This window comes from Oreochromis niloticus, linkage group LG9, assembly GCF_001858045.2.
Source record: "Oreochromis niloticus isolate F11D_XX linkage group LG9, O_niloticus_UMD_NMBU, whole genome shotgun sequence".
In the NCBI taxonomy this organism is placed as follows: Eukaryota; Metazoa; Chordata; class Actinopteri; order Cichliformes; family Cichlidae; genus Oreochromis; species Oreochromis niloticus.
This window is the reverse complement of record NC_031974.2, coordinates 33,272,739-33,287,004: the sequence shown is the minus strand read 5'-3', so window position 1 is coordinate 33,287,004 and position 14,266 is coordinate 33,272,739. Positions and strand designations below refer to the sequence as shown.

The following is a 14,266-nucleotide window of genomic DNA, read 5'->3' as shown; positions in this document are numbered from 1 at the left end:
AAGTGGACTCCATTCATTTTGTGCACAGTTTAACATTGCTTCAGTAATAGAGGGCATTTATAATGGATGGCATTAGTCAACCTGAATTCAGTCTAGAAGGGAGACGGCAAAGAAAGGACGGCGAATGCAAGATACAGGAGTGCTAACAAGAGCAGAGGGGACATCGTCCACTGAGGGGAGGGTTGGCCCAGTTTGTTTCTACATTTCAGGTATATACATACAGGATACACAACTGAGGAAGAACAGCTGAAGTGGAGCAGCTGTCAGGACCCACACAGTACAGTACAGCAGCTCTCTGGAGAGCCATTTTTCATATTAACAAACACATGACACAACTGTGCTCTGTATGCTAGTAATCGGGAGAAGCAGAAACACATCAAATGAGAGTACTGCAGTGTTTGTGCTGCACAGGCTCGTTATTCTGGGGAAGCATCACAGAACACTGGATGTGCATTTACTGTCACTCTGTAGTTTTGATGGATATTTTCTAAAGAACAAGAGATGGAGTTTGTTACTGTCTGTTGTCATGTAAAGTTGTCACAGTGGGATAATGTTACAAAAACCTGTAAATGTTCCTGACCTGCAGTACCAACATGCACTTATCAGCCACAACATTTAAAACACGAATATGTGAAGTGAACAACATTGATTATGTCTGTGTAAACTTCCAGGGCTGAAACGCCAACACGGAACTGCCAGGAACTACAATTTGTCCAACGGCCACTTTAGGCTGGCTCCAAAATGCTCATGATGTCAGACTTCAGCTATGAAACGAGCATGATTACAGCCTGGTACAAAAGTGGCAGCCGTGACTCAAACGTAGAACAGCTCATCGAGTAATTAAAAGCTCAGTGGTTTGATCCCCACCTCCTCCAGGACGCATGTCGACATGTCTTTGGACAAGATGCTGAACTAAACGACCCTGATGCATCCATCAGGGTCGTGTGTGCGCAAGGACTCCAAGTCATACAGTCAAAACGATTGTGTGTGAATATGGCTTGTATTAAAAAGTGAAATGAATTCTCAGAGCATGAAATATGAAGTGAAATTTGCTTCAAAGGGGTTAGGAATCAACAAGCATACGGTAAGATTTACAGATATAATGTGACTCCAATCCTCACACAAACACAGAGTCATATTTTACAAATGTGTACCTCCAAACCTGAATAAATAATGCTAACACACACCACTTCTTAAGTTTGGCTTCACAAATTGGAAAATTTTCTTGTTCAAAACCCTACCATCCGTTTTAAATAGACACGGATCACGTGGCATGCCCACATGGAGCTTTAAGTTTCCTGCTGCCAGATTCAAATCCCAGCAGGTAAACTGGGACATCTGGGCGTTCACTGTATTCCTGTATGTTTTTTTTAATTTTATCATTTGTTTGTTTTGTTTTCAAAGAAGTGGTTATCCATACAGTTTATGGACGCAGATCAACAGAAAAGTTTGCTAATTTTAGCTGACACCCTACCGCTGCATCTAAATAAGGTCACTCGTGGCTCTAAAAAACTTTATGATAGTGATGCGTCATTATCTCACAGCAATTTCATGTTGCAGATCCTGGCTTTCATTTAGCTGTTACTCTGAGGATTTCTAGAACTGTCTAAGGCATCATATCGCCAAACAATAAAAATTAATCTTCTTCAGCATTTTGTCAATAATGGCAGCTGCAAAGTCAGAAGTATTATCTTACAAAAGTATTTAACATACAGTTTCTTGACCTTTTTTATATATTTTATATTTTAGTGATGACTCAGGACATCTCTGGAATACAAATGTCTACTGGGCCAGAATGCTGCTTAGATTATTATTTGTACATTGTTACATCTGGTCAGTGCAGTTTATTGTTCCACTGTGGGCTGTCATTTGGTGTCATGGTGGTCAGACTAAGGTTCAAGCATGTGCAGTCTGGATCTTGAAAAGGGAGGGGGCTAGGGTTTGCTGCAATGGTGAGTCACTCTGTGTTACCTAGTGCTTCACAGGCAGACATAAAACACACACACACTTCAATGTGCAGCTGTAGAAAAGCGGCTGGACTTCATCTTGAAGATTTTTCACCTCTAATCTGAGAAGCTTCTTCAGTTCTAAGACCAAATGGTGTCCCAGGTATTCAAGGCCTAGTGAGAGAGTCGTTCCTTAACTGACAAGGGGAGGTGCACTGTTGGTCTAAACACAACTGAGTATCATGAAAAAATTACAACACTCCATGTTGTCCGGGGGCTTCTGCCCCCTGGTAGGGTCTCCCATGGCAAATTGGTCTTAAGTGTGAGGGATGAGACAAAGAGCCATTCAGAAGACCCCTATGAGCAGAACACCAAGGACCAGTTCCCCTTACTGGGATAGGGTTACCGGGGCCCCGCCCTGGAGCCAGGACCAGGGAGGGTGCCCAAGGGCGAGTGTCTGGTGGCTGGGCCTTAGTCGATGGGGCCCGGCCGAGCACAGCCCGAAAAAGGGGCATGGGCCAATCCTCCTGCAGGCCCATCGCCCGCAGAAGGCGCCATAGGGGTCGGGTGCATTGTGTGCTGGTCTGCTTAGGCTGCTCAACACTGAAGTTTACCCGAAGCCCACACACACGGACCAGTAGCTCCTCTTTGACTCCCACCACCCTCTGGAACACAAACCTGGAGTAATCCGGAGCCTACAACACCGGCAGAAAATGTTCCCTGCCATCTATAATCCAGTTTCAGTGATCCCGTCCCAGATGCCTTAATGCCCACGCACATCTTGTGCCAGGTGATCTCAATAGGTCGCATGATAGAGTGAGGCAAGTTCTCACAATGTTTTCACTTGCAACCTCTGCTGATAATGACCCACGCACTTTTTCACACCTTGGCTCATGTGATGAGGCACATGATCAATAGGCTCCTCCTTCCTCTTTAGGAACAACTTCCACTACAGCTTAAACAGATCCGCCTGTGTTTGCTGGTTTTTGTTGTAGAGTTTCTGACTCAAATTAATTTTTTACAATTATCCAAAAACACTTGTCAATAATGACAATTAAAGCCAGAAAACTACTGCCACCAGTACTGATGTTATTCAGTACTTCAGGAATGTTTTATTATGTGACTCATCTGCATTAACTACACTTTGTGAGCATCATGAAATCTGAGTGAGTGTTTGGAGAAAGAAATTGTAGTAGTTTGAAGACAGTAACGTGTGTGGCTGGATACTCTGAGATCAAGCCTCAGTATCAGAAGTATGCAGACACACAATCATTGGTGTTCTACTAGATTTAAAGGTTCAGCCTATTAATCTACATGGAGCTGTTACGGCTTTCACTACGACCATCTGAACAGCAAAGAAACAACACTGCATTATGCTTCTCTTACACAAACTCTGCAACAAAAGTTGAACACAAAGTATAACTCTGCGCTCTCTAGGATGGCACGTACACTGAAATGGAGAGCAGCAGAGTCTGGCATCGGCCGTCCAAAGTTGGACAGAGTGGACAGTGAAGGACACAGCAAGTATGCGAGCATCGACAGAACGCAGAGATCACTGACCTGCACACTGACCTCCTTTCTGCAATAAATCAGCTACACCAACATGTACAGCACGAGTGAAGAGTGCAAGCATAACAGGAAACACTGGTTCCAGACTGATTATAGTGCAGGGATTCTAAGAAGAGCCATCAGCTTGTAGAATGATCTCAGTATACACACACATACATTATGAGGACATGCTCTTAGACATAAAAAGTTCAATAGTTCACTGATTTGGTCAGTTCATTTCCAATTGTGTTTTATGTCCACATCATACAAGTATGTGTTTCAAAAAATCATTTTAGGTTGAAGTTCAAAGGTCCCCTTTGCTACAAGCCACTTATGAGTACTCAAACAAAACTACGTCATCTTTAAAACATTTTCCATCTTTAAAATTAAAACTCACAGTCAATCAAATACACTGTTTCAGCCCCCACACACATGCAACAATACTCTTTTCTCACTTCAAGTTTTGACTTAATTTAAGGGAAAATAAGAAAAATCGACACAGTTTGAGCAAATTTTAAATGCACAGGAAATTCAAAGGCGCCGATCCGTAGACAAGTTATTTGGAGAAGCTGAAATTAAAGTTACCTTGTGCTTTACTGTAGATTAAAAAAACAACAAAAACTGGTTGTGAAGAGAAACACTGTGGCGTGTGAGTTCACATGCATGGGTCTTACCTGCTGATACATCCAAAGGGCTGCGAGGAGCTTGTGGTTCGGGCAGCATGGGGCTGTGCTCCTTAGGGGCGACTGATCCTGCTGGAGGTGTGAGATTCTGGGGATCTGCAATACTTGGAGGCTTTTCTGCTTGAAGGGGTGCAGCTCCCACCTCCACATTCATCCCAATCACTCCAGGCTGGGAGAAACCTGAGGAAAAAGAAAGCAGACAAACAGGTAAACCTTCTCTTTGCACCGACACTATTACTCCAGAAAGCCGACACAAAGAGAAGAGGAAGAAACAGTAAGAAGGTAAAACAAAACACCACATACAACCTGAATGCAGTCAACATTACAGCTCTATACTCATAGAGGGGAGGGGCCTGAATATACACAGCATGGGTGAGAGATGAGGTTATGAATGTGGTCACATCAATGAATGAGACTTATTTAGCTTTTTCACCTGCATGAGTCCCAAAGTGGTGGAAATTAGTCCAGAGAGTAATTCAGTGATGCACGTGTCAGCTGTATTTGTATAGGTCAGGGAATGTGTTGGTGCAACAAAGTGTGTGTGTGTGTGTGTGTGTGTGTGTGTGTGTGTGTGTGTGTCTGTCTCCAAGCCTGGAGGGTATTTGGGTGGCCCAGAGACGACAGGTCTCATTAAGACAACAATGAGAGCTGGCTCTGCAGAGGCTGGCACGGTGAAAGGCATAACTCAGCCTTATAGCTCACACTGTGAGTGCGTGTGTGTCACTCTGCAAACTACCAGCAGATACCAAGCCAGTGACGGCTAAAGCTCTGCATGCAACTAACAAGGGTTGCATCCACACATGCAATTCATCAGCGTGGACAACGGCTATTCTGGGACAAAGTTCCTGGTTGGAAGTCACATTTTTAATGAGGAAGGAAATCTGATGAGCTGTAATCATCCACAGAGAATGAAGGTTAAGGTGTGTTTGCAGAAACTGAGCACAATGATTGTTCTGGCAGGCCAGCAGCCAGGCAGAGCTTCAGGGGTGATATTATAATAACGGGCATGCTATTTTAACCGTTTCAGCGCTCACTGCTGCCTCTGCAAATAAAAGTCTGTTTATTTAGACTCAGTGGGTCTAGACCAGTGGTGTCAAACACTGACCCAACAAAGACTCCAAACGTTGGACTTGTTAACTGTAAGTTTTACAATGTTTTCCACTGAGAAACACTAAAAGACCAAATGCAGCTATTCAAAAGTCTCTTCCTGACTGTAAGGCATGGTGGTGGAAATGTTAGTGCTCAGGGTTGGTTGCTGCCTCAGGGACTTTGCTTTTTGTAGTAATCGATTCAACTATGAAATCCAAATCATATCAAAGACTGTTTGAGTATAATGTGAAGCTAAACACAGCACTCACTGTGAGAACATGTTAGTAAATCCGAAGAAGGAAAGGCTCAAACACAAGGAACAGGTCAAAATCACTGAGATCCCAACGCATCCAAGAATTTTAATATGGTATCAATTTGAATATCTCAGGTGACTTCCTTCTGCCCGCCCATCCATCAGCTGTGGAAGGCTAGAAATACTCTTACAGATACTTACGATATGATGCTGTAGCTACTACAGCAGTTTAAGAAGCCATCAACAGGATGTGAAGACAGAACAGTCTTGACTTTAGCACAAAACATGTATTTAATATTAGTACTGTCATACACGATAATTAGTCACACAGTAGTGCAGTGAGTACATGAAGCAGATGAAGCCTACAGCAAAAGGAGAAATGACCTAAACAGGAGCAAAACCAGAGTAAACACTGGAGTAGCCGTCCATGACCGGAGATGGTTATGATAATTATAATGTTGAACTCTCAAATGTTTCTTCTATGACGGAAGATAAAACCATTAATGATCATTTTTGGCCTGGTTCTGAAGAATGGAGCTAACTGACAGCTCCTGCAAAAAGCCCCGTGTCTGCAGCAGAGAGGTCAGGACTTCAGTGCTACCCAGCTGCTGTGAGGTTAACACAATATTTGATACTTCTTGAGTAAACACCTCAAAGTCCACATATGCACATGGATTACAAAGCTCTTACTTTAAATATACACAATAGATATGAAATATTACAGTAATTGTTTGCAGACTGCAATGACAATATCAATGCTGCAGACACAACACAGCACTTCATGTGTAGCAGGCTCTCCATGCATGCATGAGTGAGCGCTCTGTGTTTTTAAATAAGAGATTCTGTAGTAATACAGACCCATCAGACAGTGTTGCTGAGTAATGATAAGCACCATTCAATTTCATAACACACACACACACACACACACACACACACACACACACACAAATAGTTAATATCTCAGTACTGCTATTACAACAGCACTCACATCTATGACTCTGTTAGAAGGAAATATTGGGAGTATACCTGAAAACGCTCCCATCAGGTTAGTATCCATCTTTTGGGCAGGGCGGGTCTGAAAGCCCAGAGGATTAGAATAGCTTGCCACGGAGGCTGGCAGCAGGGAAGGAGGGAACAATGGAAAAAGGTGAAGAGAAGACAAGAGAAGAGAGAGAGCAATGAGACGCAGGCAAATATGTAGAAGAGAAGTCGACTGAGTAGAGGTGCCACTGGGCGTGAGAGCATTAACAATTCAAAAGGTGTGAAGTGAGGGCAGACAACACAGAGGAGAGCGGATACAAAACCATTATTTATATTCTAGATACAATCTATGTTGCTCTGTGTTGGTATGATGCTAGAAATGAGTATTTTAAAAAGAAGGCCCGTTGCATGGGTACATCTATTAAGAGTAAAATTTTTACTTTAAAATGGATACATTTAAGCTACATTTGTACAATAATTTGTGGATTCTTTCATGTAATGCGCATAATTTGTATCTACATTGGACAAAGACAAAAACTATAGCGAATAAGCTGCATGGGTTTGGAAACGTAGTCGCTACACTCTGAGACTGTATCCACCATGCAAAGCAAAGTAATACACGTGAACCAAAGCTCCAACTGTGCTGCTTCTCTGGGCCCGAGCGCCTTCAAGACGCGCTCAGGCGAGGACCAGCCAGCGTGAAAAGCTTTTTGGAAATCACAGAGAACAACCGATGCAAACATGTTAGTCAACAGTTTATATATAAATATTTATACATATATTCAATGCCAGTTTTCTTAAATCCTACCTGGACATCATGTTCATTGTTTCCTGTGTCTAGTTAGTGATACACTTGCTTTGTGTGTATATGTGACGCCCAAACTCTAACTAAAGCTAATTCTGACACACAGAAAACCTTGAGATGTTTCGGATATGGGGCAGTCACTGGTTTGGAAGCTACAAAGTCAGACTCAAGCACTGGGCATTGAGTAAAAAAGTTCCACTCTAAGTCCAGTTTTTCTGATCCAAGTCAAAAATGACATCATTTCCTAGCTGAAAATGTCCCACTGTGACCACAGAAGGTCCAAAAGATGTCATGAATCAGTGTTAACAAGTTAAGATGAAAGGATAAGATACTGTGGAACCATTAAACTCTGTACCTGATAAGAAGTCTGAAGCCAAGGCCTGCTGCTGGTCAAGCAAGTGTGGCCGCACCTCTCCCTGCGGCTCCGGGTGCGACGCTGCTGTCTGTCCCCCCGAGGTCAGTTTACTACCTGCAGCAGTAACAACACAGATGACTGAATGTTAGTTCACTCACCTCGCTGATGATGCTCTAATGTAAAATCTTAACTTAATGACACAAGGCTACCGAAATCACACAAACATGCTGGCATAGAAATTACTCACAAATACAACAGGCATTGCCAAAATATACACACTTGCACGTTGCAGGAAAGAAAGGCTCACACAGACACACAACTGTACTCTCACCTGCTAAATTTCCTCCCAAAAGCAGATATCCCAGTCCTACACAACTCAACAATCAGTGGTGTTTGCTATGTGCTGCTCAGAGCCTCTGTCTCTGTCTGTCTCCACTGCAGCCTCAGCTGGCTGTGAGCTACTAACACTGTGAACCCCCAGTCACACACACACACACACGCACACACACACACACACACGCAAAATCACCACACAGAGACACAAATACACAGACACACACACACACGCGATCACAGTCGGGGAGTCTGGCTTTGGTGTGGTGACGTTTTACTGTCTGTCTAGTTCAGGTCCCAGGCCCCGCCAGCTAGCGCCTCCCCTCACACTCCCTGACTTCGCACAGCCCTCTCCTTTCCTCTCTAACCCTGTAATCATCCTTCCAACAAGTCCCAGACCTCCAACTGATTGTTTGGGTGCGAGAGGCAAAAACGGAAAGAGTCTACGAAATAAGGACGAGGGGGGAAAGGCAGGCTGGCGTCAGCGAGAAAGACGCAGAGAGGAATTGATCAGAAGTTTCGGTGAGAAGAGACAAGAAAAGCAGAAAAGAGGATTTATAGGATGAGCGAGCGTAAAAGAGCGGACAAACAGAGCAAGGAATAAAAGAAACGGGAAGGGATTGAGGAAGGGGAGTAATGGAGGGAGGGGAGAAGCTGCGGAGAGAAGGAGGGATACACCGTTGGCAACCCTCTCCTAGCTGTGTCCACAGAGGGTGACAGTGAGGCGAACAGACAGGACGCCACCCAAAGTCAAAAAAGCTTTCATATATCAGACGTGCACGGGGGCCGTGGTGGGGTGCACATTGTCTGTCTCGACAGGAGGCAGAAAACATTCCGTCGGCAGGGTCACCCATTCGCTCAAAAACATTCGCTCGGTCCCTCTGTCTCACCAATGAGAACAATATACTATGAGATCACAGGCTACATACGATCAGGCAAATATTTCTAGTGCTATGGTTCTGTCCAAGGTGCTGAAATCAGTAGGAGCAGAGCCTGAAGTGCACTGTATGGAACCTTGCTCCCTTTTCTGTACACGAACCACCACTCGATAAAGAAGATTAGGGAAATATTTCAAATATTTTTCAATTCGCTCTGATTCTGTGTTATTATTAGAAACCCTCCAAACTGGCTGCTGTCTGCTGGGCACCCATCACTCAAAGAAAACATCTCTAAGGCAACAGTAGAAGTTGTACTAGCAGACAGAACCAATCAGTCAACCCGTCAGAACAGAAGCCTTTTTAACCGTGGTCTCTGCCATCAGAACTGCACGCTCTGTATGACCTTGCTTCATCAACCCCAATCACTTCCAGTCAGAGCTGTTCATACATGTGGGGTTACAGCGTTCCACAATCCAGCATCCACCTTACACCCACCCATAAAATAACTGTAAAAAAAACAAAACAAAAAGGAATGAAACAAATTACTTCTACATAAATTGCACATAGGTACATTGGGAACAGTTCATAATACAGCCCACAAGTCCATTCACGCCAATGGACCATTTATTTTTCTGTTTTCATACAGCAGTGGTGGCTCGTGGAGCCTTGGAGTTAGCGACATATGCTAGCCGTACCATGTAGCAGGACAGTCTGAGATGCATTTTTAAAAGTCTGCATGTCATCAGCAGACATTTTAACTGCCTGCTAAAGACTTTTCTGGAACTATTTGAAGGCTACATGACCCACGAGACCGTTCTCATTCCCGACGCGTAACATTCCGACGATTTGTCACGCCCCGAGGCGTGCCATAGGAACGCCAAAGGTAACCTTCCACGTCCCTGTGATACGCGCCGGATTCTGGATGAAATCCAGTAGAATGATGCTCCCGCCGTGTATTCCAGCCCTAACCTAACCTTAGTCCTAACCTTAACCACACTCTTAACCGTGTTAGTGTTTTCCAAAGCAATTCATGATGAGAAAGTAAAATGCATGTACATGTGTAGATTTAGACGGTTCTCATGTTTCCTCCTGTTTCCGAATGCGTTGGGTGACCGAAAAGCGTGACATATCAATGATTTGTCACAGAGCGTAGAGTGTTACGCGTTGGACGTGAAGACACTGAATCCCGAAGCCCTACTAACAGCACCCTCGTGTTCCCAGAGGCTCTGGATTACGTTTGCCTTTTTGGAGCTTCGGTTTTTTTGTGTTTTTTTAAAATTTAACATTAATTATGCGGATGTGCATGATGGCTGAATGTTCTCTTATTCAATAGTTCGTTTATGTTACCAATATAAATGTGATAGAGACTGTTCTCCTCTTTCAACTAACATAACTTTGGAAAGCAGCATCCTAAGATACCTGGAAGTTAGTCAAAGTTAATACTCCATAATACTGCCAGCTGTCCAACTACTTACAATGAAGATGGGAAATATTCATTAAAGTACTTCAAAACTGCAAAGACATTATGCAGTACTTTAAACTCCTTACACTATAATGTTGGTCTCCTTTCCTGTAAAATACCTGCTAATTTAAAATGACTAGCATGCTACTTAAAATTACTTACAATGTAATTACTTCTGCGTACAACATGCTGATCTTTCATGTCGATCTTGGCATGTTCACAGATATCTGCAGAAAGTTTCAATATTAGTCTTTTAATCCACTCTGAACTCGTCTGCACTTACTATCTGCATCACACCAGATACAACGTCTAAGGGGCTGAGATTTGCACTTCAGTGTTCACTTTTGTGTGAAACAATGGGATCTGGGCTTGGTGAATGTTTTTGCACCTAAGGTCTTTTAGCTTAGACAAATTTTGAGTAGTTCAGTTCAGTCCACAGGGGAAAATTTCATGCTGGATTTGTGCTGTTGTGTTTAATGTACCGATGGTGAACTGCTCAGCCTGAAAGAGGGAGGAAGACCGACTGTGGAGCAGCAAAAGTGAGTGCAGGTAAGTGTGTGCACCAATTTGAACAGCTCCTAGCAGGTGAGCCAGTGCGCAATCGGACGCTCATTACAGTGTCAACACTCATCATGACTGGTGACCTTTAACTGTCTCCCTAGAGGCCAGAAAAACCACAAATGGGCAACACTGAGCTCTGCTGGCTGATTGTGTTTGAGCATTGCTAACTTTGTAATGCAAAGTTTAAACTTTGGGAAATCTGAGGTTTGAAAACTTCTGTTGTGTTACTTTTAAAGAAGTGTTAGTGCTAGCAGACTCCTGTTTTCTTATGTGGTATCACAGGTCTGCCACATTTGACGATAACAGGCTAGCTTTTGGCTTTCTAACATTTGTCTAGGGTTGAATGTTAACCAATGTGTATGCATCTGTTAAATAAAAAAGCCCCAAACCAATAAGGAAGTTGAATTTCATGGATCAAATGTGTGACACATCTTAAAGCAGCAATTTTTTCATGTAAAAATGGATTAAATGGAAGATTATAACTGCAAACCTGCTTTTCCTGAACCATAAAATTCTGCAAATTTATGTTCGGTGAGGTGCTGGGTTGATTTAAAAAGGAGGGGAAACCAGTTACACTCCAGTTCCAGTCTTACATTTGTAAAGCATAAGCTGTCATGTATGGCTTATTTTTTAAACTGGACATAAAACAGTAAATGTATGAGGCTAATTTAATCATTTAATTCAAAAACTGTCATATGTGCAACTCTGTGGAGCTGGATTTAAGGAGGAAGTCTTAGGGGGTCACTTTTGTACCTGACTGCAACACTGAGTTTTATGTTAACACAGCAGGGTAAGGGTAGGTGAGAGACTCTTTGTTGTTTGGCTATCTGAACCGAAATGGAAATGCACCCGTTAGCTCTAATGTTTGGGTTTGGGAAAATAGCGGGCTGGTGGCAGTTTAACCCACATACTCATTAATGTTAAGGTTGGGATTTGTTTTAGCCATGTGCTAAAGAGGCACCAGAAGAGGCGACCTTTGAAATGAACTCCGATTTGTTACCACAGTCTTTGTGTTGAAGTGTTTGAAACTGATTCTATAAAGAGGTGTTGACAGTGACTGAAACTATTTGCTTGTTACGTGGTTGATGCTAAGAGATTAACTCCAGTTCTTTCAGCTACAAGTTCAGCTCAGTTCTCTTGGACCACTTGATCTGTAAGGCTGGTCACATTAGCACTCCTGCACTGCTTTCACCATCTAGCTGTAGGTCCAGTAACCAATCAATGCTGCTGAAAAAGAAGCCTCCAAAAGGAAAATCCCTCAGCTAGTATGAAACACGAGGGTGACTTTGGCCAGTAATGGCTCGTACCTCAAAGTGTGACTTTTGCCCGAGAATAATAAGTCGGAGTCTTTGTTTATTGTAAGCTAAATTCTGCATTATGTAAGAGCTGCTGCTGCTGCTGGGGGTTGCCTGACCTCAGTATGAGGACAAAATATGGCAAGACAGACTGCAGCAGCTACTGCTTAGACAAATCAGAGGCATCTGAGGACACACTCAGAACTACTCTGCCATAACTGCACACACACACACACACACACACACACACACACACAAGCTTTGCTTAATCCTACTCATGCATGAACTAGTTGTAGGGGCATTGTAGGACACCTAGGACAACTTCAGGATCAGCTGCAGGGATGCAGAAGGATTCAGCCAAAGAATACAGTCAGTCAAACTTAGTTATGACCTAACAACTACGACTCTAGACCAGAATTTTAACACCATAGCTTTGGATGAACTGGAGTAGACAGAAAGAACTTTGCTTTAAAAAAAGTGCTTGTGTGACTGGGTGACAAAGGCATGTTGAATCAAGTGCTTTGAGTGCTCCAGCAGTGTAAAAAAGGTGCTATACATTTCCATTTACCTACACTGAAGTTGTGAAATTCATACATGACTGATGGGACTGATTGTCTGCGATTTCAAGAGTCAACACTTACACTTAGAGTCTATGTCTGTGCATGTATAAGTGATTCTCACCCTTCAGACACAAATCATGAGCTCCATGTGACAGAAGCCCAGTAAACACATCTTACTAATGTCACAGGAGAAGAATTCTTGGACCAATAGCTGATTAGTAGTTCACCTATTGACCAATCACCTTTGAACAGGCTCTGCTTACAATTACAAATTAATCTGTTAAGTATCAGCAATTAGACTCAGCTTAGCTGATTCAGGATTTCAATTTTTAGCCATCTTGAAAAAAAAAAATACTGTACAAAGATTATTCCCATTATTCCCATTTCTGTTTCTTTTCCATGTATTGTTCCATGTTGCTGTACTTTTAGCCAGGTAACAGTTACCTGCATGTTAACTCTGATCTGGTATCACACTGCTGAAATATAAACACATCTCAAACCCTGCAGGAAACAGACTGTGATATATTTGCTGCCAATCGTCAGCTGACTCTTTTGTCCAGCACGTAATCTGTCTCAGCTCCCATTCAGAAAAAGATGAATTCTTACGTAACCAAAATTAGGGAACAGAACCACATCCAAAGTACACTAAGAGACATGGTAGGTAAAGGGTCAGGTCACTACATTACTCTACATGAAAGGCTAAAGTCTGCATCACAGTGTCAAAGAAGCAACTGTGATGTTTTTGCTGCTCTGCCAGATAGAGGGACTCCGTACCAGGCCTGACCAAGACAATGGGCCTGTCAGGTCAGCATCACAATAAACATTTCCACAGCATCAGTACAGCGACAGGGTCACGGCAAAGACTCCAACCTGCTAAATACAGTGCAGCTTTAAAAAATACTAACATGTAAAGCTGCTGTGGCCTTCTTACTACTTTAAAGTAGGTATAAGAGACTGATGGATGGGACAGCTGTGAATAACAGTCAGCACAGAATCTAACCCAGGGGGAAAAACTTATTGTGGTGTAAAGCAAGCTTATATTAAGAAAGCAAAAGTGCAGTAAAGCCTGCACAGATCCATCTTGAACTTCCTATAATAGTGAAAATGTACAGAGCGTGCTCTCTAAGAACGAGGCCATGGCCTACTTGGGATCTTTAGGAATCCTTCACTGTTTAGACAAGACAGCTTGCAACTAGGACATGGTCTCAGGTTAAGGATCGTGGCTACGGTGTGATTTCTAAGATAAAATGATAACAGGGAGGAAGCTGGAGGAAACAGAAAGCTGCAGTTTCTCCATGTGAAGAGCTCTGAGCACAGAAAGACCCACGACTGTGAAGCAGTTCTATGAAGGGCTGTGAAAAGTTACTACATCGAGCAAAAGAGTCGTTAATTTGGCAACAATAAGAGAGCGTGCTGTGAGTGACATGCATGTCAGGGACTCGAGATCAGATGGTTTTAAAATGAGTGGAACATCCCAAATGACAATGCAGCAAAACATATCAACATAGTTAAATATT

The 14,266-nt window shown here is 43.0% G+C and overlaps 1 protein-coding gene across 12 annotated transcripts in view; it reads right to left on the bottom strand.

Annotated features, from left to right (window-relative positions):
- LOC100711676 (microtubule-associated protein 4) overlaps positions 1 to 14,266 on the bottom strand; it is a 111,024-nt gene that overhangs the window by 53,981 nt on the left and 42,777 nt on the right. For 8 of the 12 annotated variants that reach the window (XM_025910428.1, XM_025910432.1, XM_025910434.1 and 5 more), the window contains 3 exons: positions 7,661 to 7,774; positions 6,546 to 6,632; positions 4,169 to 4,357 (listed from right to left, as the gene is read on the bottom strand). In XM_025910428.1, the coding sequence (XP_025766213.1) occupies positions 4,169 to 4,357; positions 6,546 to 6,632; positions 7,661 to 7,774 (390 nt within the window). Of the gene's footprint in view, positions 1 to 4,168; positions 4,358 to 6,545; positions 6,633 to 7,660; positions 7,775 to 7,991; positions 8,131 to 14,266 lie in introns of those variants that run through there. The other 4 variants (XM_025910431.1, XM_025910433.1, XM_025910436.1 and 1 more) reach the window with 3 other exon arrangements.